This window comes from Stigmatopora argus, chromosome 4 (assembly GCF_051989625.1).
Source record: "Stigmatopora argus isolate UIUO_Sarg chromosome 4, RoL_Sarg_1.0, whole genome shotgun sequence".
NCBI classification, from domain to species: domain Eukaryota; kingdom Metazoa; phylum Chordata; class Actinopteri; order Syngnathiformes; family Syngnathidae; genus Stigmatopora; species Stigmatopora argus.
This window is the reverse complement of record NC_135390.1, coordinates 11,627,466-11,652,988: the sequence shown is the minus strand read 5'-3', so window position 1 is coordinate 11,652,988 and position 25,523 is coordinate 11,627,466. Positions and strand designations below refer to the sequence as shown.

General features: G+C 41.4%; 3 protein-coding genes across 8 annotated transcripts; all 3 read right to left on the bottom strand.

Moving 5' to 3' along the window:
* Positions 1-326: 326 nt before the first annotated feature.
* Positions 327-11,132, bottom strand: mtcl3a (MTCL family member 3a). Of its 2 annotated transcripts, XM_077598188.1 has the most exons (8): positions 10,994-11,132; positions 9,186-9,353; positions 5,954-6,256; positions 4,681-5,163; positions 4,443-4,522; positions 2,512-4,256; positions 1,807-1,842; positions 327-1,733 (listed from the first exon to the last, which is right to left on the bottom strand). In XM_077598188.1, the coding sequence occupies exons 2-6, from the start codon at positions 9,321-9,323 to the stop codon at positions 2,552-2,554; spliced, it is 2,709 nt and encodes a 902-aa protein (XP_077454314.1). In that variant the 5' UTR covers positions 9,324-9,353; positions 10,994-11,132; the 3' UTR covers positions 327-1,733; positions 1,807-1,842; positions 2,512-2,551. The 2 variants fall into 2 exon arrangements, with proteins under 2 accessions (XP_077454314.1, XP_077454315.1); XM_077598189.1 differs by lacking the exon at positions 10,994-11,132 and having other exon boundaries at positions 5,954-6,339; positions 9,186-9,297.
* A 189-nt stretch (positions 11,133-11,321) lies between these two features.
* On the bottom strand, positions 11,322-18,536 carry mtcl3 (MTCL family member 3). 4 transcript variants are annotated; one of them, XR_013299953.1, is made up of 12 exons: positions 18,455-18,536; positions 17,005-17,764; positions 15,968-16,192; positions 15,724-15,882; positions 15,399-15,467; positions 14,946-15,265; positions 14,658-14,817; positions 14,485-14,554; positions 13,766-14,312; positions 13,571-13,700; positions 12,573-12,879; positions 12,050-12,192 (listed from the first exon to the last, which is right to left on the bottom strand). XR_013299953.1 is itself a non-coding variant. In XM_077598190.1 (11 exons), the coding sequence occupies exons 2-11, from the start codon at positions 17,743-17,745 to the stop codon at positions 12,064-12,066; spliced, it is 2,550 nt and encodes an 849-aa protein (XP_077454316.1). In that variant the 5' UTR covers positions 17,746-17,764; positions 18,455-18,536; the 3' UTR covers positions 11,322-12,063. The 4 variants fall into 4 exon arrangements, 2 of the variants coding, with proteins under 2 accessions (XP_077454316.1, XP_077454317.1); XM_077598190.1 differs by lacking the exon at positions 12,573-12,879 and having other exon boundaries at positions 11,322-12,192; XM_077598191.1 differs by lacking the exon at positions 12,050-12,192 and having other exon boundaries at positions 12,434-12,879.
* A 2,397-nt stretch (positions 18,537-20,933) lies between these two features.
* elovl4a (ELOVL fatty acid elongase 4a) lies at positions 20,934-25,236 on the bottom strand. 2 transcript variants are annotated; one of them, XM_077598193.1, is made up of 7 exons: positions 24,930-25,236; positions 24,340-24,416; positions 23,693-23,880; positions 23,434-23,514; positions 22,974-23,145; positions 22,756-22,883; positions 20,934-22,609 (listed from the first exon to the last, which is right to left on the bottom strand). In XM_077598193.1, the coding sequence occupies exons 2-7, from the start codon at positions 24,404-24,406 to the stop codon at positions 22,298-22,300; spliced, it is 948 nt and encodes a 315-aa protein (XP_077454319.1). In that variant the 5' UTR covers positions 24,407-24,416; positions 24,930-25,236; the 3' UTR covers positions 20,934-22,297. The 2 variants fall into 2 exon arrangements, with proteins under 2 accessions (XP_077454319.1, XP_077454320.1); XM_077598194.1 differs by lacking the exon at positions 24,930-25,236 and adding an exon at positions 24,513-24,634.
* Between the last annotated feature and the right edge of the window lie 287 nt (positions 25,237-25,523).

Here is a 25,523-nt window from a genome sequence, read left to right as displayed (position 1 = left end):
CCTAAAGAGCTGGGGTGTCATTCTCGTAAAACTGACCGCATAAGGAATTAAACCAATTGCCATTCACATGATTTGTCTGTAACATCAAGGGACTAAAGATATAAATAGGCCCTCGGCTAGAATCTTACATATTTACATTTATACGTATGTCCCTTATTAAATGAATCAAATTCAAACTCACGTTAAAAACCCATCGCAAGTACAACCACGATTGTCATGGTCTTGGTTTTCCGCTCCTCTAAATTGTTTGCGTGCTTTATTTTTTGACACATTTGCATTGGCCTAAATTTTAGGCCCTAAAAATACAGTAATCTAGGAAAGGTCTATTTCAGAAGAAGCATAATAGCAGGCCATCTCATTTTCTCTTGTCTTTTTGTGTTTTGAACAGTGAGGACAGCATCATATAATGACAAAAAAGCATTCAATTCAATCAATTCAATTCCATTCATTGGAGATACCCTTGCTCTGCATAATTAGACAATGACAGTATATATATATTTGGGGGCACATCCCTGCACCCAAGGGTAGGATTTCTGGCACCATCACATTGTAGCACCGTTTATTTTAGTCCGTCTTGGGTGCCAGCTTTCCACTATGTGCAAGGGTTACCGTACTGTCTTTTACAGCCTAAATAAACCAAAGGATAAATGTGTGAGAATGTGCATGTAATAAATGTTGCCGTTTACACTGTCATGATGTTCACTAGGAAAATATAGTTAAAGAAGTTTTTCATAATTTTGACCTAACCACACTGATATCTTAAATGCAGTAAACCATAGATTAATTACACATTAGTGCAATCTCACTTCCTGGGTTATAGCCCTACAATTATCACTCATAAGAAGGCATATCAATGTCACCTAGGATGGAAGCCAACAAGATTGCAGAAGCCATAAAGTCATTCGTCTCTTGAACTATTGAACTACAGTAGTCCTCTGGACTGATTGCGAGCCACAATATCATTTTTCTCCTCCTAGAAATAAATATACCTCATAAATGAGCACTGTTCCAACTTCATGCTTCCATTATTTGGCAAATACATTGACTATAGTAACTGCCAGTAAAAAAACACATAAACACTGTCACTGACATATACCATGTTACAAACACTCCATAAATGGATGAACAAATGACTAAGATTTAACATTCCTCTCCATCCTTATTTTAGCAAAGCCTTTTTTTGGTGATAGTTTAGTACGTCACTCCAAAAAATACTCAACAGAGCCTTGTCTTTGTTCAGTAAGCATTGCTATTCATGTCATACAGTAAATGAGGCTCAATATATAAGTGATATGTGATACATTGTAACTTAAGCAATAAGATAACAGCAATAATTACAATCAGCAGCTTTAGAACAAAGTTAAAAGCAAATGCAAATAAGCACACCAGCCTTTGGAACAAAGCTATGAAAAGGGAACAGGGAGTTATATTTGAATGAATGAATAACAAAGATAGATGTATAATCAAGATATAATGGGAGCAGAGTCTTTGCTCAATGTAAAAGAAATCTCAGTCACAGGAAATGTACAGTACATGTATACAATTCAAATTAGAGTTAATCTCTTAAGATCAGCTATAGCCATCCCTGTTTTAAAAGTTATAACAGTCAGTAAAGGGGAGGAAGGGAGGTAGGGGAGCAGCTGATCCACCAAAAAGGCAAATGTCTATTGGCTGGACTTGTAGGCTTCGAAAAGACATTCTTGCCAGAGATGCAAAACTGTCCTTCCTTCATCCTGTAAAGAAAAACATGAATTAATATTAAGACAACACCATTGTATCCATTTTTAGGTTCTCAAAATACTTTACATGTTGTCATGTTTTCCATCTGAAGTCTTCTTAGACCTGAGAAAAAGAACAAGTGGTTTGAAACGGCATGAATATTTTCAGCCTTATCCTGTGAAAGCAAAATGACACAACACACAAAGCTCATCTCAGGAAAATGCCAATGTAACATATGCAAGTACTATAGTTTGTAGCGTTGTAATCACTGTGTAAGCCAGGTGATCCTGCTCAGAACTGTACATACACAGAGTCCATAAAATGTCTGACATTTTAACCATGTTCATATTTAGTGGAAAGTCTAGAGACATTAACAGTATTTAATCTTAGTCGTTATCCGCGCGTGTGAGAGACACATTTTCTCCAGTATTCACTTTTACTTTTTCTTCCTTTCTGAGACTCACTGGACAACTTAACACTGGCAAATTATATTTATGTATAATATATAAATGAAACTGATTTTGTGAAAAGCCGTGACCTTTATTTTAAAGGAGCCTTTAAGCAAGGACGTGCCTCATATTGTCCAATCGAGGCTTTGGCTTGCTTCTGTAAATGTAGCACAGAACAGAAATAACACACAATATTTACCCAACAGAACCAACTAACTCAAATTAGAAGTAATTTGATGTTAAAAGGAATTCAAATCATAATCCTCATTTATTAGTCCCGTAATTTCTGTTAGAACAAGATGCCCTAGACTACCTATGTGAACAGACATTAGACTTGACCCACCTGCAGCGGTTGCTGGATCTGAACCACTAAATTGCTCACGTCACTGTGACTTGACTGAATGTTTGACGGCTGTGGCCGAGGAGGAGCAACAGGATGAGTGAATGTCTTGCATGTTTAACTCACTGGCGTCGTCTTGGCGGAGGCTTATATTAGGACTTGACACTGTCTCGTCCTGTGTTTGTGACTGAGCTGCACTCTCGTAATGTTTCAGAATTCTTTCTAATGCTCCGTAGTTGGATCTTGAGCCCTCAGGGCGTGGGTATGCAGCAAGAGTGAGGGGCTTCCAAGGATGGTCATTCAATGTGCGGGGTGCAGGTCTGGAGCATTCATTCTGAGAAGAAGGCAAGGACCCAAGTTTGGGGAGTTTGGGGTGTCTCTGCTTGCTCTGAGCAGAAGTCTGCTGGAGTGAGACTTGAACTCTGACTGGCTCAAAAGGATTGCCCACCATGGAGTTTAGATCTTGCACACGTTGACATTGATGGGTAATTGTAGACAATGCAGGCTCACTGCCTGTATGTGTTCTGTTTGGCGTTTTTCTAGAAATGCTGCTGGTAACTGCAGAAATCGATGTTGGACTCTGAGAATGTACTGTGCTGACCTTCCATGTTGAAGCATTTGTTTGTTCAGGTACATTGACAGAAGATGTGGATTTCTTCATTTTGGCCACTTGAGATTCAGAACTATTTAGGGTTATTTTGATCTCTTTGTTTTTTATGGTAAAAGGTAAAGTGGGTGTGGATGAATCACCTTTAATATATACTTCTCTTTCGTCAGTGTTGTCATCAAGTCCAGGCCGTGAAGGTAACCTCTCATCTGGCAGACTGTCTGCTACCAGGGCTTGTTGCTTACCCACAGAAGGGCCACCTTCTTCTGTAACTCTTTCTGGCTCTGCTACCCCTTTGCCCATCTCTGCTTGAAACAAAGTTCTGTTGAACTCAGCAGTTTTGATTTCTAACATGATGTTTCTCCTGGAGCCCTGCACATCCGGAATGGTGGGTGCTATTTCCAAGGAGGACAATAGCAAATCAACAGGCAATTCTTTGACAGCCGGAGGTATGTGTATTTGGGGGTGAGGTGAATTCCCAATGCCGGAGCTGAACGGTGAGCAGTCTTTTGGTGAAGTCAATATGTTGGCTTCAGAGAAACTCTTCTGAACAGTCCCACATCTAGACAGCTTACTGCTAGTGAACTTGGATGCATCACAGGACCAGCGGTTGTGGCAGCAGCCACTGTTACAGTTTAGACTTTGAGGAACCGAAAGGGACGATACCACACCATCTACCAAAACCTTTCCTTCATTTTCTTGCAACATGGCTTCAAACTTTCTCACAACGAATGGACTGCAACACGTTTTATCTACTGGAACACAGGGACTGTGGCACTTTCCGATGGTTGTCATGGGCGATTCAGGGATGTAGAGTTCTGTGTCTGTCTGGCAGGGGGAGCTCAGATTTCTGGAGAAGCTACGGGGAGGGACAGGGGGGCATGCTGTATCCATATCGAAGAGTGATACCGTGCTTGCCTGTGTATCATCGTGGGTGTTAATATCATTCTTTTCCCAGGAATCTTTCAACCCTCCGTTAGCCCGCCTGGTGTAATCCGGAGTCAAGGTTATCCAGTTTTCCTTCTCCAATGCTTTAAGTTGATTGTAGATCTGGCTGAGGTCATGTGATGTCTTGTCTGACCGCAGTCCAGTTTTATCCATTTCATCCGGGGTATTCATTTCTCCTGATTCAGAAGGATTCCTGAAACAAATTCAACCCAATAAGTCCTGTAACTACTTTATGCTGTTTCCCAATTATACATTATCTAATTTGGATCAAAACATGTAAGAAATGCACGCTGATGCATGATTTACTAAAAGCTTGCTAGTCAACTCCAATTTAGGTACTATAGGATACCACGATTATAATATTATAAGGCTTTATCACCCTTTATCGTCACTCTTCTTTTTTATCTCATCCTGGTAGCTACAAAGTTCCTCGCTGACACGAGCAATCTCCTTCAGAGCCTAGAACAATGAGAAAAAAGGGGAGATGTCTGAATTTTTTAGAATAATTTCAGAAAAGTATTTTCTATCAGAATAAACAAAGAGAATTCCAAAACAAAAAAAATGTACAATTGCACAATCATGTTATGTTGAGCAATCAAAATGAACTGATCACTCACAGCATTGAGGTCAATGGTGCTTTTCTTCTTTTCGCCTTCCAAAACTGGATTTCTTTGAATGTCACAATGAAGGTTTTCATTCTCTATAGAAGGATGTTTTCTTCCCAGTCCACATCCAATAGGTTTCTGGAAATTTGCTTCAAGTTCAGTATTGTTCTCAATATTATACCTATCAAGGATGGAATCTTTCAACATCAAACCAGGATGTGCAGATTCATTCCGAGAAAATTGACTACCAGCAATTAGTCTTTTGAAGTTGTCTGGTTGATAACAAGGGGTATGAGTCTCTCTCCCCTCACCACTGATGGCGTAGTGGTCAAAGACAGGTAAAAATTCAGACTGGCTGCAGCTGCTGTGTGTCTGTGACATGTCACTAAGCATACTCGAAGCAGAGCTGAGCGAAGGCACGCTCAGCCGATGGATTTCTTCCTCCTTCCGTCTTCCGCCAGCCCCTTCTCGCTTGGCCCTCACCTCACAGTACAACTACAAAAATAGCCCAAGGATAATGTAAATACATGCTGCTCTTGATAGAATAATAATCTGAAATGAAAGCAGGTTATCAAAAAGACAGAAAACTAAGCATAAAAACAAATCAGCAAATTAAATCAACAATAAAGAGGAAAAAATAAGAGGACGCAAAGCAAAAAAAATAAGAGTAGCTCTTACCTCTTCTGGCATAGAATCCCAAAATAGCAACTATTTCATGCTAACTTAGTTGATATTCCCTGCAATGCCTGGATAGCAAGGAAGCCTACAAGCCTACCTTCTCCCCAGGCTATTTTCCTCTCAGTTTTTCCAGTTTTGCAAAGATAAAATAGAACCACAATGTTGTATTTATTCCTTTAGCCTCGGGCACTCCACACATGAGCTTAAACTATTTGGTCATTTGAATAAATCTTTGATTTCTGAGGATTTTAACATTGATCATATGTAATAATTTAACATATGCCCTAATATAGACCTTGTTTGTTTGACATGCTAAAAAAAAAGTCAACACACACATCTTTGTCATAAATGCGAAGAAGAATTGTTGCCCCTTTCCTTCCACTGTATCCTGTCCTCACACTTTGCAGCTGCACTGATGGAAAATATTGTTTAGACCGCGCGAGGTTGTGAATAGATGTGGAGGTCATTGTTAAACTTGGGCGAGATTAAAAAGTAAGATAGTAATTACAGTAGAAACAGCGCAAAAGTGTCAGAGAAAATTTCACATTTTCTTGCACTTAAACTCGTTTCTATTTACAATTCTCGTCATAGTGAATATTCAGCATACCTCCTCTATTTTCCTTTGCATATCTTTCAGTTGGCTCTCCCATTCACTCCTTTCGATGTTGAATCTCTCCAGCAATTCAGCTTTCTCCTTCAACCAATCCTTCTCATTGTGCTCCAGGCGACAGCGGAGTTCCATGGTGGTGGAGTGCGTGTCTGCCAAAAGTCTCCGCTGTTCCTCTTTGTCCTTGCGCAGTGTTGACGTCTGGCTGTTTTCTTCACAACCGGATGGTTGAGCCACTGAATTAGAACCTCCCGCACACTGGACACCACCACTTGCTGATCTGGAGCCGTCTTTGGTTTCCAGCTGAAGAGAATCAAACACATGGAGAAGGGAAAGGATTGCAAAGGGGACGGATAAGGAAAGGCAGTTGTGAAAGCGATCAGTGGCTTGAGATGGATTAAAGCAAAGGGAGGATGAGAGCCAGATGGCAGACAGGAATTACAAAAGGGAAAACAAGTGGGGAAAAGGAATGAGGAGAATGAAGGAGTGGCAGGAAGGGTAGGTGGAAGAAGTGGGGAAGTGATGCACCATGGGATCAATGTTTTTGGGTTCAGAGGATGGAAGAGTGAAGATAGAATTGTGAGAATATCCTGTCAGATCTCATACATAGGTTTATTGGGTTTAGAGGCCATGAACCTCTTGTCTCTGGTATCCCATCAACAGAAGAGGCACTTCAGGGCATCACGATCGCAGTCAGAAAGGGACAAGGTTGCTTTTGACACCATACTTGAAGGGACCCTCGGCATTCAATAGTGGTGTGAATATTTCTTCAAAAACATAAATCAGTACGATTGATGGCAATATTACTAACCATTGTCCTAATGAACCCGTGTCCATTGTGAATACTAAAAGCGGTTTGGAAAATGAATGAATGTCCTCTCTTTCATTTGGGCTTTTCTATTATACAGCATAGAACTCAAAACAAATGATTAATCCTTCAGATTCGGAAACTGAGACTGTCACCGTGAAGGAATCTAATTGAATTATATCAAAGTTCAACTGTGCCGATCTGTAAAATCACAAATGTATTCTATAAACTTGAACTAAAGTAAGACCATCATGCCTTTTTCGAAATAGGCACAAAAATGCGAGCATGCTGAAGTAGCCACACTGTGGTGAACTTGCAAATGATGTTGGGGTAGGGCTAAATTAAAATCCAAAACAATGCTTGTCTATATTCTATTTGTACCCCTTTGTGTGCAATGGGATGCTGTGGCAAGTGAAAATGCTTGGAAGTGAGCCTGGGTGTGTTATTTCAGTATTGAGTCACAAAACTCTCTTACAACCTTAAGTCATGGTGCTATTTCTGCCTGTGGCCTGGGGTCAGGAAATTATAGTCTTGCAAAACAAGTTGCCCCTTTTTGTCTCGGCTCTCGGCTCATTGTAAAGTTATCTTGCATTTCAGACATATGTTGAGGGGTCCTGTGTGCACTGTGGTTTACTCAAACATCCAAAGGTAGAGGAACACTTCAAATGCAGAAATAAAAATGGTTAAATGTATAAGAGTAAAATGTCACAGGCCAATAAAATGCAACGCCACAGCTAAAGCAAACTTTTCTCAGAAAGGAAATCCTGAAGAACCAGTGCAAGTTTACCCAAATAAATGATGCATCCAAATTTCAACATGATAAGAAGAAATAAAGTCATAAGAGGCACAAGCACTTGAAGTTAAAGTCTAAAACTGCAGTCTTTGATCACCATGCACATACACAAGAAAATATATAACAGTAACTTTGTCGCTACGGTGACGCACTATAAATAGTGGACACTAATGTCACATTCCTAAGGGTGGTGGGGAGACTAGGTGAAGGGGGGTTTGGATGCTAAGACAGTAAGATGTCGCATTGCTGCCAGCAGCTTTCATAAATCAGCAGCACACAGAAAAATCTGCTTAAAAATATCTGGTCTGGGACTTCCAAATTGGACATATGTGGTGGTTAGAAAAGAATGTCTAGGCAAAATGTAAATGGTTTTCTTAATATTGAAGAGGACAAGTACGGCATTTTCGGACTATAAGTCGTACTTGAGTAAAGGTCATATTTTTGGGAGGACAATTTCTTTGATCAGAAACCAAGAACACACATAAATTAAAATAACAATTGAAAAATGGTCAACTAGTGGCTAAAGAGGCATCTGTTTACATAAAGGTTTTTCAGATAACTATAGCCTTACAAACAAGGTATCAGGCTGTTGGTAGTCAGAGAGAGAGAAAAAACATGTACTATAAACCTGCAGGCCCAGCAAAACTATGAAAAAAAGCTTCTTATAGTCCAGAATATACGGAAGTTACTGCTAGTGCGTTACTTGTAAACTACCCATCGAAAATATGTTTATAGAACATTAAAATAAATTGCCTCTTCAATTTTAGATAATATTTTGTACTAGTGCGTATGCAGTCATTTCTGTAGTTGCAGTATATAAATCCACTACGTATTTGTAAAATGTATTTTGAAACCAAAGCAAAGTAAAATATGCTTTACAAGAAATATAAATTGCAAGATGTGCATGTCAGCTGTGTTCTATTAACCAAGACCAACCGGAATTTGGTGACTAATGATTCCATTACAGATTGTAAACAGCAGCTATCAATGGAGCCTCATCTAACCAATGCCACACACTCTGGGGCAATGATATGCAATTCCTATTTTTTTAGCCTAACAAAAGCTGTCATTAATAAAGGATAATTTACTTGCCTCATCATGAAAGAAAGTCGCTCTGGAAGTCAGAGTTAAAATCTCACCATCTCATTTTCTGAACCGCTTTATCCTCACTAGGGTCGCCTGGAGGTGCTGGAGCCTATCCCAGCTGACTTTGGGCCAGAGGCGGCGGACACCCTGAATTGGTGACCAACCAATCGCAGGGCACAAGGAGACGGACAACCATTCACGCTCACACTCATACCTAGGGGCAATTTAGAGTGTCCAATGAGCCTAACAAGCATGTCTTTGGAATGTGGGAGAAAACCGGAGTACCCGGAGAAAACCCACGCAAGCCCGGGAAGAACGTGAAAACTTTACACCGACCTGGATTTGAACCCAGGTCCCCCACTGTGAGGCCGACGCGCTAACCACTCATCCGCCGGGCCACCCGAATAAATGAAAATAAAAACTGTTTGTTTCTTTAGTGAAAATACTTTTTCAGATTTGCAGGGCAGGGGTTTTAAGCCTGTTAGATGATTGCACAAAATAAAATAAAAAAATACAAAAGATTACCAGCAAACTTTGTCCATTACCTGTGCAATTCGGGACTTGAGCTCTGCCCTCTCTAGCTCCCAGGCACACCTGTCTTTGGTATATTGCAGCTGCAGATCACTTCTCTTCTCCTCTTCCCGCTTTACCTCCACCTGCACTTCTTCCAACACTGTTTTCATGTCCAGTAAAATTCTCCGATTCTCTCCTCCCTGCTCATAAACACAAGTAATAAAATCTTCAGTCACGTTACACAAGATGAACTCTCATCACAAATGATTTAAAATACAAATTAATATACACCCTGTTAAATATTGTATTTATAACTTAGTATGTATTTATGCATTAATTTTCCATTTCACTTATCCTGACCAGGGTCACAGGTGAGCTGGAGCCTTATCCAGCAAGGTCCATTTTGGACTGGTTGCTAGTCAATCACAGAGTGTTATACTAGTATAGGCAAATATCCATTTTCACTCACATTTAGAGCTAGAGCATGGACACTTCTGTATCTTCTAGAAACCTGTTTTGGAAAGCGGATCTAAGCTCCACACAGGAATGGCCTGGATTGGAACAACAGACCTTACAAATAGAACTTTTCTACTACGACACACTGCAACTGAGGTCTAAAGTAAGAGAAAATCCCAAGGCAAACAAAGCAACCCACTAATAAAACTGTTTCTCTGAGCTGCAGTTTGTTAGTTAGCCTACTTGTATATCAGCCACTTCTCTCAGCAGTGATTCCTTCTCCAGCCTCCATTCTTCCTTATTCTGCACATGCCGCTTTTTCAGATCCTCGAATTTCTTTTTTAGCCTCGTATGATGCTGGTGGCCCTCGGGGCTTGGCGGCATTTGTCCTTTGACGGATTCCATCTTTGTCCGACCTTCACCTGCCGTCAAGGCGTCGCAGTGGGCTTCGTCGAACACGGCGGGTGGCGAAGAGATCCTCCTCTGTGGGCTGCAATTTTTGTCTTTGCCTCTCTCGGTCTTCTCGAGTCTGCTGCACGGTACAAACTCCCATCCCTGAGACGGGACGTAACCCCCGGCGGCTGCACCGTGAGGCCCCGATCCATTTAGAAGCGCGTTCCACATGGCTTGGCATTCGCAACATCCGAGTTAAACTTGGTTCAAAAAGTTTGCAATCATTACAAAATGGACGTTTCACAAACTTTTCAATGTTGAAATAATATATTTACAAGTGCTCCCAAGGGTTTCATAGCAATAAAAATGGATCCATTCTCCAAACCAGACCACGTCCCCTGCGGGCCAAACAGCAGCTCCTCGTGCGGCGGTCCTCGTGCACAATTTTACGGCCCCCCTTCATGGCTCAACAAACACAAAATACAGTCTTCATCGTGCTGCTCTGGTCAACGGGCGCACTTCTTTTCTCTTCGCTTTGCTTGACATGAAGGTGCTGGCGAGGACAAGCGGCGAGCAACCACTCCAATATGAGAAGTTGCCAAAAATATCATGGAACCCAGTCATGTAAGTATGGGAGCGCGGGAGTATTTTTACCCCGTGTAACCATGAGTTGACTTTCCAAACACCAACTAGGAGTCTGAAAAAGACTCCATCCATCAATCACGGCCAAGGTGGTCCTTACGCACTACCTGACGCTGTCCCCATGGCAACAAAGCAATTTTGGCACGCGCTGTGTTGACGCCTGGCAAGCGAAAGTAGCCACATGCTAAAAACGTCGCAACAGTTAGCAACAACAAAACAGTCAGACACAAACACGAGCATTCATTAAAGTGTGTGGCAAATATTTTCAGTTTGGACTATGAAAACTTGTCATTACTTTTCTTTGTAATCCTCAAAATAGGACAAGAAAGTTGGTCAAGTAGACCCTTACCTCATTTCTAATGCTGGCTGCAGTGCAGAGAAGTGAAATAACACAATGTCAAAGCTTCCTTAAAAACAGCTGGAGTGGGACTTCCCACTGCTGAAATCATGCTGCCTTTTGCAGGGAATAAAAAAAATCTCTCTCTTTCACTCTCTAACTCTCTCCCTCTGTCCCTCCCCTCTCTCTGACAAAAAAGTAAAATAAATGGATATAGTTGCCTTTATTTCATAAACTTAAAACTGAATTAAGGAAAAATCCCCCCAAATTCAACTGGTAGCTCCGCCTGAAGGTTGGTAAATTGAGTTTTCATATTATAAAATAATAATCAAGATACAAAAATTTGGGTTGTCTGTCTCCTTGTGCCCTGCGATTGGTTGGCCGCCGATTCAGGGTGCCCCCCACCTGGTGCCTGAAGTCAGCTGGGATAGGCTCCAGCACCCCCACGACACGGTACAGAAAATGAACGAATAGAATGAATACAAAAATGTGTTTGTTCTTGAACGACTAAACTAAATGATTTGGTGGTTAACACATCTGCCTCACAGTCGGGAGGCTACGTATGAAGCTTAAATGTGACCCCTATGGTTGCCAGATTTTCTGCGGGTACTCCAGGCTTCTCCCACATACCAAAAACAGATTAATAAAAAGTCTCTAAATCAGGGATGTCAAACTTTTTTTTTTCATGGGCCACATAGCCGACTTACTTATTGTGTCCCCAAGTTTACAACAACTGTTTAATATATGCAATGAAATTATTTTTGCAGTTTCCCCACCTTCATGTTTAAGACCATCAAACAAATGTAAATATCAGATACCACAATTCATTTTTCAATGGGAATTTGCATTTATTAAGAGCAAAAAAATATCAAAGATAGAGTGATAAATTAAAAGCCGACTAAATCTACTAACTAGTGGCGGGAGCCTCAGCAGTTACAAATTAAATCATTTGTTTTCTATAACATGAAACTATTTTGGTCCGATTACTGAGGTGGGATTTTGTCCCACTTTTCGTTGTAGTATTGGACAGGGCATCCCACGACGTTTCAAATGTCCAAACTTTGACAAGGCCACTCCAAAGTCTATATTTTTTTAACCCATCCAGAACATGACTTGCTCATGTGTTTTTGCATCATTGTCCTCTGTGGAATCCAAGAAACCTTCATCTTGACATCACGAACTGATGCACAAATATTCTTCATCAGGATATCCTAGTAAAGAGCAAAATTCAGAGTTCAATTCATCACAAAATGTTGTCCTAATCTTGAAAGAGCAAAGCATCCCCAGACCATTACAATACTGCCACCATATTCAACCAATTTGTGATGTCCTTGCGCTAAAATTCTTTATTATATTAATGCCAGATGTAACAAGACACTTGCTTTGTAAAAAGCTGATCTTTATATATATTGTTCCTTCAATTAATATTCTCAAAAGAAGCAGAACGTACATAATTTGCCATTATTTCAAACTGTTTCATGAATTCAGTGGGAGTGTGGACTCCAGTACATACTTCTGCTTACTTCTCCAATCATGCATCTAATATGTTTAAGTTCTTTTTCAATTTAATCCAAATGTGTTGTATACTCACCTTATTCTCCACTATTTCCGCATTGTGTGTGGTCGCTATGGATGGAAGTATCTAGAGTGATGAATTGCTTGGGCTGTGCTTGTAAAATGAGATTGCCCTGTACCTTGAGTGACCTTGTGTTTAATATAACGTAATTAAAAGGAAGGACTATATGAAAATTAAAAAAAAGACATACGATGTATAATATGTCAATACCTTACAGAACAAAGAAAAGAGTGAAAAGAAACACAAGTTTAAAAACAGTGGCATAAGAGAGAGAAGAAAACAGAACAAGAATGAGAATCAGCAAAATAATTGGCTGAAACATCTAGATGGTTGAAATGAAATGTGGGAGAATGAGCAGAAGTAAAAAGAGTTAGAAACGGAGTGTTAATTAACAACAACATTCATTTCAATTCTGTGTCAAAGGCCACCCTGTCCAATGATATGATTAGAAGCCCCCATAGCAATCATACAGTGAATAACAGCAATGTTGGAATGACAATCACAATGCATTTTTTTAAATCTAATTTGAAACGCTAAATCTAGTTTCAAATCGTAAGTAAAGACTTTAAACCGTGTTTTAATCCCTCATTTGAAACCTTAATCCTAGTTTCAAACCCTAAACTAAGTTTTAAACCCTACTTTGAAACCCGAATGCTAGTTTGAAACCATCATTTCACACTATAAATCTAGTTTGAATATGATTTTAAACCAACTTTATAACCCTTAACTGGGTTTTAAGAGAGGAGATTTTCTGCAGTTACTCAAACATGAGGGGATGTCAAATACTCCTCTGAAGTTGCTGTGAATTCATTCTTCTGGACATTTTTCAGATTGGTTAGAAGATATTTATTTGCCATTTTTGACATGGAGTGTAAATAGTGAGCAAGTGTTTATCCGTGATAATGTCTAGACACGTCAAAGACCAAAAGGTTCCGGTTATTTTTCTGAATAAGGAGATAAATTTAACGGTGGCCATATTTTGCACAGTATTGTTTGAAGTAGATCAAACCCACAGATAGAGGTTCCTCTGGTTGTTTATCATCTTGTTTAGGAACATCCAAGCGGTCAATGAAGCCTTGCAGTTCCTTTCTGAAGGCTTTCATCTGCGCATTGATGCGATATAGCAGCTCATGTTCTCGGATCCTGCAAATCAAGAGATGCACGTTCCCTATTTGCCATTCAGGGCATCAGAGCGACCTCCTACGTACCTGCCGCCTTCGTCTTCATCATCCAGCCTAGAAAAAAGCTCACCATTGGTGACATAAATCCGAGCCTCGGCAATAATGGTACTTGTGTCAGCAATAAGCCTGTCGATGACTCGGCCCAGCCTTTCGGCTTCGATTCGGATGTCTATCATCTGCTGCCGGTCCTTCAGGCTTCTAGATAAAAAACGGCTCTCCACAGGTGAGTAGAGAGAGCGTGTCGGAGTAAGGCAGCGGATGTTCCTCACCTCATCCGAGTCACTCTCGCCTCCAATAGGGCCCTCCCGTTTACGGTGGGGCGGCAGGAGGCGAGGTGAGGAGGCTGAGGCTGAGGGGGTATCATCATCCCGCCCTCCGTCACTCTCGGCGTCACTGTCCCGTGGGCTTGCTCGTATGCCCAGGTGTGAAGCCAGATCGTAGCGCTGCATGTTAGAGAGCAGCACACGATTCTCATACTGGAGCTGCATCACTTTGCCGCTCAGTTCATTGATCTGCAGACGGGCTGCTTTCAGCTCCTCCTGGAGGGCCTCCATTTTAGCCGCCTCGCTTCCTCCTGGGATGTCGAAACAAGCCAACAGTGAAAAGTGGGACAAGACTTTAATATGCTGCACCTGGAGGCCTTGTGAAACAGATTTCTTTTTCATCAAATACACACTCATAAACGGGTTGCTCTGCTATGCAGCTGCTTGTTATCTGAACAGTGACTGAAAAGAGCTTCCACAAACCTCCTGTGTGTCTCGAGCCAGCTTCGTGAGAGCCAGCCTTGTACTTGAGCTTGTTCAGTTCATTTGTCACCTAAAGGCAAAATGGAAAAAGAAGGTTTTAGCGGTAGAAGACAACCTGCACTCTTAGATCCAATGTCATATTTGGGGGATATCACACTTTTACACACAGTTACCTTTTGGTTTTCTTCCTCCACGTCTGCTAAATTCCTGCGCAGAAGTTCTGCTTCATCCTCCACTAGCTGCAGCTGCTGCCTCAGCTCAGACAGCGCCTCTCCCTGCTCTCTGCACTGCTGACCTCCACGCCCATCACCATCCACTCCAGCGGCCACAAGACTTAAGAGAGGACAATGAGCATTAGCACGAGGCCGCACACGGTCCCAGCAAAACGAACATGGTTTGCCAAAGAATGGCGCGAAAACACACAATTTCAAAATGAAAAGGATTTTCTGAATATTCTTCACCTGTCCTCTCTCATGTCATCCAGTTCAGCCTTGAGTCCCCTGTTCTCCACCTCTAACTCCACAATCTTCCTCCCCAGGATGTTGGCTTCCTCCTCGACCAGGCGCAAACGGAGCTTCAGCTCAGATTCACGAGTTGTGGGGGGACCCCCGGCCTCCCCTTTAGGCAGGGGGCTGTCCACATCCCCGTAGAAGGAGCGGTACTTCTGAAGCTCCCGCTCTAGCCGGTCCTTTTCCTTGTCTATCTTTGCCATCTTTTTCCTCATTAGGACAGCCTCTTCTTTGATAAAAGCAAGTTGGCACTTCAGATCGTCGTTTTCCTCCTGCGAAAGTGTTTGATTTAAGTGATTTTTATTTATATAAAAAAAGAAAAAAATATGTAAGCGATTTGTGGTTATGTTGTACATTACAATTTCAGAATTTAATCGATTTTAAGTTCAATAAATGTTGGTTCACCTCAATTGGGGTATACTGAGTCTTTCTTTCTCTTTGGACATCCTTACTTCCTTTTCTTTTCAAGGAGAGCTAAAGGGAAACAGCAAATACATCGTCAAAATGGTCATTTGCCGCTGTTACGGTAACCGTGAGCAACATCACAACAAGCAAAACTTCATATAAGTGAGAAGAAAATACATGTGACAATGAATAACATGCTGATCTGGGAATTGGAAAACAACACAATGTATAATTGTATTAATTCAGTCATGCTTGACACCGGGAAATTTTTTACACATGTATATTGGTATTCCCCACACAAATACGGATTATTTTTCTTCCTCACCTCTTTGGCTTTCTCAAGCTCATTTTGAAGAGCTTGTTTTGTGACCTCCACTTCTATCAATTGCTGCCTCAGGTTCTCATTCTCCTCTTCGGTCCTTGTCCTCTTCTCCTCCACGTTTTCCAACTCATGGTGCAAACGCACAGAAACATCCTTTGCCACCTGTTTGTAGGGAGAGCGTGCAATCAGTGAAAGCCTGAAGCAAACAGACGACCGTGAACAACTGACAAGTGCACGGTAAAGTCACCTTCAGGTCTTGCTCAAGGCTTCTGAGCGTTTCTCCATCCACTTGGCCGGTCTCTGTGAAGCGGATCCTTTTTCTCTCCGCCTTTTTCAGGCGATATTGGAGTATTCGACAATTCTTGTTGGCTCTCTCCAGCTCTCTGCGCATGTCATGTAGCTGGCAGGCATCTTCCTCATAGAAGGTGTCCCGCATCTCATCCATCTCTGCTCTCATCTCCTCAATTTCAGTCTTGCAAACAATGGAACCAATAGCCAGGGATCAGAGTATTAAAGTACTGGGTAATCTGGGGCACCAAGGCCTTTTCTGCTAGCCCAACAATCAGAAATGCTGACCTTCAATACAAGCCAGTGTTTCATTCATTCATTTTCCATTTCGTTTTACCTCACAAGGTTCGTTGGGGTACTGGAGTGTATCCCAGTCAACTATTGGTTGCCAGACAATCACAGGGCACAAAGAGATTAATAACCATTCACGCTTACACATACACCTAATTTAGAGTGGTCAGCCAGTACCACACATGTTTTGGGGATGTGGAAGGAAACCACAGTACCCAGAGAAAACCCACACAGGCACAGCAAGATCCCACAAACTCCAAACAGGAAGGTTGGAACCCACCAGGGATTGAACTTTGGATCTCAGAACTGTGAGGCGGACGTGTCAACCAACCTATCGCCCGCCAAAGTGTTCCATAGTGCCTCGTGTGTACGTATGCATGTTCGATATTTTGTTGAAACATTAGCTCCTAAGTTCTGGCATAGCGGATCGGTGGTCGGTGTGCTAATGCTGCCACCGGGCCGTCATAAACAAACTGTTTTAACATTAAAAATAATAAAAAGTCATTAACACACGCACTATCTCTTATGGCCAGTAATGATCAGCATATTTCATGTATTTTAAGTATATGTGTATCTCTCTTTCTCTCTCTTGTCATGAGGACTACATAACAACTGCATTGTTAACACAATGCAGCAAATACAACAGGTGCTCGTGACACTGCACAATACAGCATGCGTGAATTGTAAGAGTTGCATAGAATTTACCTTCAGATCATCATTTTCATCCTCAAGGCGTTCCACCTCCTCCTCCAGTAATGTCGGGTCCTTCTGGGGGTTTAGTTGTGGGGGTACACGCTCTGGGGACAACTCAGGGGTGGGGGGAGATGGCGGTTTCGTCTGCATCTTTGTTCCTTTCTTCCCCAAGCTTTTATTCAGGTGAAACTGAATCAGCTCCGATTGTAAGCACCCCTCCTTCCAGAAGCCAGGTCCGCATCCGATTGTGCTTTTGGAGCTTTTCTTAGTGGCCGTAGAGGCAGAGGCGTCCCCCCCTTTCTGGTTTTTACTCTTCAATTTGGGGGATTTGGATGCGCAGGGTTGGTCAGACACCACTTTGGACGGGGAGGAGGTATCAGGGCCAGGGCGCGGTGTGTCGTCGGATGTCTGACTGCCACCTCTGTCTGCCCCCGCCCGGCTCAGCGTGGGACTTTCAGAACCGGCCAGCTGAACAGCAGCCGCGCCTTTGGATGGGGGAGCGGCCCCGGCCTGCCGCTCCCTGCCTGATGAAACTGGGGAATGACCGCGACTGTTTCTCCCTCCCCCTGCGCCCACCGCTTGCTTTGAGGCGAGGTGCTTTGACGGGTTGCTTCCTTTTAGCGTGGATTTGGGGCCGGCGGGGGAGGAGGAGCGCGACTGTTTCCGGCCGCTATTGTCCGCCTGCCCGGGGGAGTCGACGGAGGAGGATGGCTGCATCATGGTATCAGAGGCTGTGCTCATCCTTGACAGCATCCATACTGCAACAACGTAGCTGCAACAGAGCACCACCCTTCAGCCTCACGAAGCGAGCAGGCTACATATAAGCTCCAGTTCTGACTCTTAACCGGCAAACAAAGACGCACGGGGTAATTTAGAAATACAAGTGAGGGCCCACTGAGTCTCGCTTTGATGAGATGGTGGGATCAGCTGCAGTTCAGCCAATTAAACCACCAGTTTGTGTCAGGGGGGAGGTTAGAGGGTGTGAATCAAAGCAAACAAAAAAGCAGACAAAATCACATGCTAGTAAATGTTATGGAGTCCAAATAAATGTCAAGTGACAAGTCTATCATCCTGCCTAAAATGAAGATCAGCCCGGCAACAATATAGTCTTATCGTTTCCCGTCAGCCGTCTCCTGTTTTCCCAACATGCAGGATGACTCACTGTTTTAACTGATTTAAAATGAGCTATAAAAGTATTGCTGGATGACAACACAACATGTTCGCTACTTTGAACATTTAAGTCCGACCAAACAAGCTATCAAAAAACAACAGTTTCCTACTCCAAACATGCCAAGCTAGCATATTGTCTTATTCTACAATGTCAATGTCAATGATTTATTGTGAAAAGCAAAAGTAAGTCAATATTAAAAGCCAGATCATTGAATTATGTCTAGCACAGTCAAATGGAACCTTGGAGAAATGCTGATGTCACCCATCTGATTGAATAGGCTTATTTTCTTACCTTGAAGTCAAATGCTGAGGCTCAGTGGTGATGGAAGCAGAGGGAAGCCGACTCCCGAGCCTGCCGACCACCCAGCACGGCAATTTGCATATTCATGACATTACATCATCGCTAGAAGACCAGCTCCTATTGGTAGACTGTGACGGCAGAGGAAACTCCTTGACATACTCTTTCCTGCCATTTCATCTCCACTAAGTCATTGTGCTTCTTTAAATTTTCTTGATCAAAAATGCTTTTATGAATTGAAATTTACATTTACATGATGAGACAGGGCCACCTCATGGTGTAGGAATTAATTAAGTGGGATTGATTCCCTCTCAGTGGCGGTGTAATTGTGAGTGCAGATGGTTGTCTGTCTTGGTTTGTCCCCAAAGACTAACTAGCAACCAGGGTGTAGTCTCTCAACTAAGCCCCGATGTCATCTGTGATAGACTCCAGCACCCCTTAACTCAGACCAGGTTAAGTGGTGTTGAAAATCAATGAATGATGAGGAAATTAGTTCACTATCTATATTTGGTCAGGATCTCATTTAGATAATTTTTAATTAGATGATTTCATGGTTGTAAAGTATAGGCCCACTATAGGCCTACAGTTGTAGTTTATTTGTTTTTTGTCAGGTTTTGTCTTTTTGTTTTTTCTGTATGTAATTTGAGGGGCTTATTAAAACTGTTATCCCCTAACTCCAAAATCCAATTTCTTACTGAGCAGGCACTATAATGCTTTATGGAATCATATCAACATCAACTATAATCGTTTTTTAATGCTGTCCTTACTGTTATTCATTTACATTATTATTCTTGTCTATGTTTTGTCTATGCTGCAGTGGCCAGTGATTTATGAATATAGCACTACTCTTCAATTCTGTTCTATTTTGTCTTGAGTCATGAAAAAACACAAACATTGACAAAAAGAAATGCTTTAAAAAAAACTCTAGGCTATGTTTGTTATTTTGTTTTGCTCGTTATGTTGTGAAATATTCTTTTCAAAGCCCAAGTAAGCACTAAACAAGCAGAACACTTTTTAACCAGAGAACATGCTGGACGCCATTGAAACACTGTGTTTCCACTAAAATCCTGAGCCTTACGTAATGCTGTCAGGGGAGTCATTTGAAAGAGGTGTCACTTTTGGTTCTGCTTCCCAACATCGTTTGCAAGAATTTGCTTGATGTACGGGAACATAACATTTTTGAGATTATTTTGAACAGTTCCATTGTTATGTCAATTGTGACTCGTACAACCCTATTCCTCCTTTGAATCAGAAAAACTTACTTAAATCATTTTTTGCCTTTTCTGCACCACTTGAAGATTGACACATCACAATGCCAAAATAGCACAAAGGAAGCTGCTCTCTTCTTTTAAGTAGAGCAACTACTGTATCAGCGTTGTTAACCAGATTTTTTTTCTGGCCCACTTTAGCCTGAGCAGCATTATAACAGCATAAACTCTATTGTAGTTCAACTGTGATAATGACACTATTTCACTATTAGTCTCCTACAAAAGCAGGGTTAATGTCCTAATACAGTTGAGCTCTCTTTTTTACAGATTAACACACAAACATCTTTTAGCTATTCAGGATCATTCATTCCTCTGGTTGCATGTAATGGAGGATTTTTTCCATTTTGGAGACTCATTTGTTCCAGTTTAGAATTGTTTTTTAAATGTACACTCTAAATCCGGGTGGGCTCCCACTTTTTAGCTCCAAGTTCTACTTTTCAACCTCCCGCAATCTGCTTTGTTGTAAGGGTTTTAATTAAGGGCTGGTTTACCTATCCCGGACCACGACACATATTTAACTGTTAGAAATGGCTCACAAACAATATTAATGATGAATTCAGCCTGTTCATGACAATACTGCAAAGCAGAAAAGCTGACATGGGAATAATTGATTGAGACTTTGGGCACACTTTGGGGGTCATGGGAGGAGTTTAGAAGGAGGATGGGCCAGGAGGAGTGGAGGGTTGTCCAGATGGTGGTGTGTGCAGTTACTATGGAAACCTTTTGTTAAATGATGTCAAAGTGGGCGGAGGAAGATATCTGTAGGGTAACCTGCATTGTTTAAATATTAATGTCCTGGAGGCACCACCCTTTAAGCCTTTATTGAGTTGGTTATTCCAAATTATTCCCTTGTTATATATAAAGGAAAGGTCTTGAAATTAGTTGAGGAGCAAAATAAATGACATTGAAATGATCTAATTTTTAAAAAAAGGAATAACGCATTTATATCATAACACTGTGTACCCCTTTGAAAAGATGTTGAAGGGAAAATGTAGTGCCAAAGATGGGTGGAGACGACTTCTACTATTATTGTTCATAAAAATAAATAAATAAACACAATATATCACGTGATGACGCCCTCTATCGTTTATCTTAAAGTGTCCTTTCAATCCTCATAGCAGTAACACTTTTATGATTAACATTTAGGAGTAATATTGTTATATATAGTGTCTGTTATGCAGTACATGATGATGTAAAACTTAGACTTGACAGGCATTCAGTTTAATTTAAGAGTTCAAATTTATGATATTGTACTTTAAAGCAAAAAAAACAAAAACAAATGCACGGCAGTCAAATGTTCAAGCCAACAAACAAGCTGGGAGCAGAGTACAAAAAAATCACAATGTAATATATACACCACAAACACATGGCAAATACATGAGTTTCCTCAATGACATTAAAAAAAGAGCTTCAGTATGTGCATCAACGGAAAAATACAGTGCTAAAAAAAATCATCATTGTTGGTAAAATGTGAAACAACGCCAATCCACTCTGTACATAATTTGACAGGCACAGCAGTTATTGTTCCTTGTGGGTCATATACCATACATAGCTTCTGTAGATGTTATCCCATTCTGCACTTTATACAAATGAATGTTCTTTAGCTATTTTTAAATATATATTATTATGTTTACATTCAAGGCATTTTACGACATGGCCTAAGCCTATAAATGTAATACAATAAAAACATTTCAAGTATTTGACCAAAGAAAAACGATTTAAGTTGAAGATGTAAATTGCTAGAGTTAAATACTACTCTTAATTAAAACAACAACAGGATCCTTTTGTGCACACCTTTTCCCATTGTCTGTGAGACAAGCAAATATCATAAAATGAAACAATAACTGAGCATGTAAAAAACCTGGCGCAAACTTCTGAAAAATCAACATTTAGTGAGCAAATAACATCAGGTCAACTTTGTCACGTTACACACACGTAGGGACATACAAAACAGACGAGGCATACCGAAATCAAATATTTTACATTTTTATATCACTTTGACAGCTGCAGTAAATGACATTTCCATATGTGATAAAGACCTACAACTCTAAAAGAATAAAAGAAATGATTATCTTTAGTTACAACATACAATTGGATCTTGACATAGTTTCCTCCACGTTGACAACAGTATTTGGTTAAAAAAAAGCAAAGACATTTCTTCTTATGATAAATTTAGCCATTTTAAGGTCAGTTGCTCAAAATCATCATATCATCAATGACTTTAGAATGAGATCAGCTTTATATCTGCATGAGGAAAAACTGTAGAATTTAAGGAGACATGATTGTGTGTGTGTATTCTTCTGCCCTCCCACCACCTCCAAAGCTCAATAAAATGTTAATTTCCCATCAGGCCAGGCCACATCACTTGAATTTGACACAAGAGTATTGCGATAATAGTGGCCTCTGTATACCCTTGAACATCTCCTACGAGCCAATAAGTGCTCTCGCCAAACAATACAGTCTCATGTCTAAAAATCAACACATTTACCTCATCCTTCCTCCAATTAGGTCTTCCGCAGGCTGACACGATAGAACTCAAAGCTGATCAAGCTTACCCCAATCTTTTGCTTTAATCTCTTTTTGCTCTTCCTTTCCTCTTTCTCCTGCTCGTGTTTTCCTGGGGTTTGTCGTTGTTCCCGGCCGTGGCGCCATTGGTGGCCTTGAGTCCGTTGAGGGCTCCGTTAGAGAGAGCCTTGCCCCCTTTGGAGGAAGAGGCGTCGCGTCTGGGCTGCTGGCGGCGATAGGTCTGGTAGTAGAAGTTGCCGAAGAGAACGATGAAGGTGATGGCGTAGCAAATGAGGGAGTAGTGCATCCAGTGGGGGAAGTCGCAGTTGACGTAGAGTGACAAAGCCGTGTGGCCGATGGAGACGTGGAACTGGATCTGAGACAGCAAGACGAAAAAAATGTAGCGCATATTTTCCGGTGGATGACTTCAGCAACTCCAATTTGAAACCATATTTTTGTCCCATACATAAAGCAAACATCAAAATACACCAAAATGATCATCTGATTTTCATAGTGTGTTACCATCTGGATGATGGTCAAGTACTTCTTCCACCATAGGTACTTTTGGATCTTGGGACCGCAGGAAGCCAGGCCATAATAGAGGTACATCAACACGTGGATTGCTGCATTCATGTGAGCCCCAAAAAAGGCTGAAAAAGTTTGAACAATTGACAAGTATTTTGGTCATTTTGTGAGCACAGGTGATCCTTGGTTCATACGCTGTAACATGAGCCACTCACACTGTCCTCCCGCCACCCATTTGATGCCGATCCACCAGAGTGTGAACATGGTGCAGTGGTGGTAGACGTGCAGAAAGGTGACCTGGTTAAACTTTTTCCTCAGGATGAAAAACACTGTGTCCAGGTACTCGATGCCTTTGGAGATGAAATACCACCACAATGCTCCCGCCACCTGAGTGTGGTACAGAGACAGAATTTTGAGTGGGAAAGTGCCAGAGCCCTGACCTCAACCACATAAAACGCTAGAACAAAGACGACTATCGGGGCCTCTATTTGCTGTCTTCCATTTCAAGTACCACTACGTCATGTGGACTGATGACTGAAAGCGGACACTCTTGACCTCTTTCATTATTAGGTTATTTTTAGCACGTGGAAAGCCTGTCAAAGCACCCCCCTCTCAAAAAAAAAACTCTTTAGGACGAAGTTAAAAAAATGCATTATATGCAATCCTTGCACTCACTCTGACTTCATTGGGGTCATTTGAGTAGTCCACCCTTTGGCAAATGTAGCTGTAGCTCGCCGCCCGGGCTGCCATAAACAGCTAGAACAAATATATACAGCACAATATTTAAATTTGTGTGATGGAAATGATGGAAAAGAAAAATATCAATACATTCAAGTGTAGTTCATTGAAAAAAAACAAAAATAAAGCATTATTTTATTGGGATGCAAAGGGAAAGATTGAATGCATATTTTTTAAAACGCCCCTATATCCTTACCTCTTTGAAGATAAAGAAGTTAAGGAAGACCATACTAAAGTTGTAAACAATTAGAGTTTTGCGAAGTTGGAAAGGCTCCCTGTTCTTCATGTATTTGGGCCCTAGCCAGAGGAACAGGAGGTAGGATGCACTGATGGCCAACGTGGGCAGAGGGTTGTCCATTAGGGGCCATTTCTCCACTCTCTTGTCTAGAAAGAAATATTCATAGTAAAGTTGTGTTTTTCTTACGAGGAAGCTGCTGTGGTTGCAAAGTGGTAAAGATGCCACTCACGTTGTACATCCTAGTACGACGTGCCATTCAACATTTTCAGGGAAAAAATGAAGTTGTACATAATTTGAGACCACACAAACTTTGTCACATGAACTATCAAAGGTTCATCTTAGAGTGAGTGTTCTGCTTATTATTCGGATTTTGTGAACAAATACAAGGAGAATTTCATCCTGTATGTTGTGTGGTGCTTTAAAGGAAAGTCGAAAAAATTTCAATAAAAATATATAATGCTTCTACTATGGGGTTTTATTGTATTCATATTCTTTAGACAAGTCAAAAATTGCTTAAGGCCTATGTTCTCATGCCACATGTCTGTGTACGGAATTTTATTTCAAAACTCTTTGTAGATTTTCAAATGAATGACCAATCATTTTACCTGCAATAGTTAGGGTCCATTTGTAGAATTCTATGGTGTCATTGATCAGATGTGTAATAATCTCCATGTTTGAGAAGCTGAAATGAACAGAAAAAAGGGCTCATCATTAATCCTGCTCGTTTACATGGAGAAACTGTTCCGGAAATGACACTCGCTTGTTTAGATTTGCTTACTTGTTTGTATTAGATTAGTGAACCAGGGTGGATGCTATGGGCTTGATTGCACACAAACGTGTGTGTACGTGTGTGAGTGTGTGTGCGTGTGTGTCTGTTGGTGCGTGCGTGCGTGTGTGTCAGCACATTTTTTCCCCAGCCAGAAGGGGCAGAACGGGGAGGAAATGGATAAAGCATAGTCACCACTGAAGAACACTGGAGTTGATTTAATAGTCCTTAAAAAAAGGTGACGCCCACCCCCAAACACCACCATCACGAACACCCCACCTCAAGCCTGCTGCAGCATCCGCCATCTGCCGCCCATTGGTCTAAAAGACGTTCCCACAATCCATCCCAAATCCTCATGAAGGGTAACAATGGTCGTGCAAAGAAAGTATAGATATATTATGCCCACTCCACCATGTAGGATGTTCATACCTTTCAGTGATCTTTTATTTTATCCGTCTAGGATGGTGACATTCAATGCAAGGTCATGCAGCGGATATGTAGTCGCCCCTTCCAGTCCGTTGATGGACCCCTTTTTTTCTTTTCTTTCCGAGTATCAATTCGGAAGCGTGAAATTAGATGGCGATGGCATGAATGTAGCGTCCACTCTCCTCCCTCCACCGTTGCTTTGCCGAACAATTCTCCCGAGCCTTAGCAGCAGCGTCGTCACATCACCTCTTAATCTGATTGTTGGGAGTACCGTCACGTTTCAAAATAAATAAATATACTGGTATTTTGTGAAGTTGAGTTTTAATTTTTTTAAACTAGCGGATGTCATGGCAGCATGTAGCTGCTTGTTCTGTGTAACTTGACTGAGCTCACGATCGCTGCGTGAGGATGGAGGAAGGATGCTGTGCGCATGCGTACAAAAGAAGGCGGCTGCAGCTAGTGCCCAATTGACATTGTCGAAGGCAAGGAAGAAACCGGGGGAAACCGTACCATCAAAATAAGTTGTCAGTTCTGTTTATACTGGGCTCTTACACTACGCTGAAACCAGTTTTATATTATGTCTAATCTATTTACTCA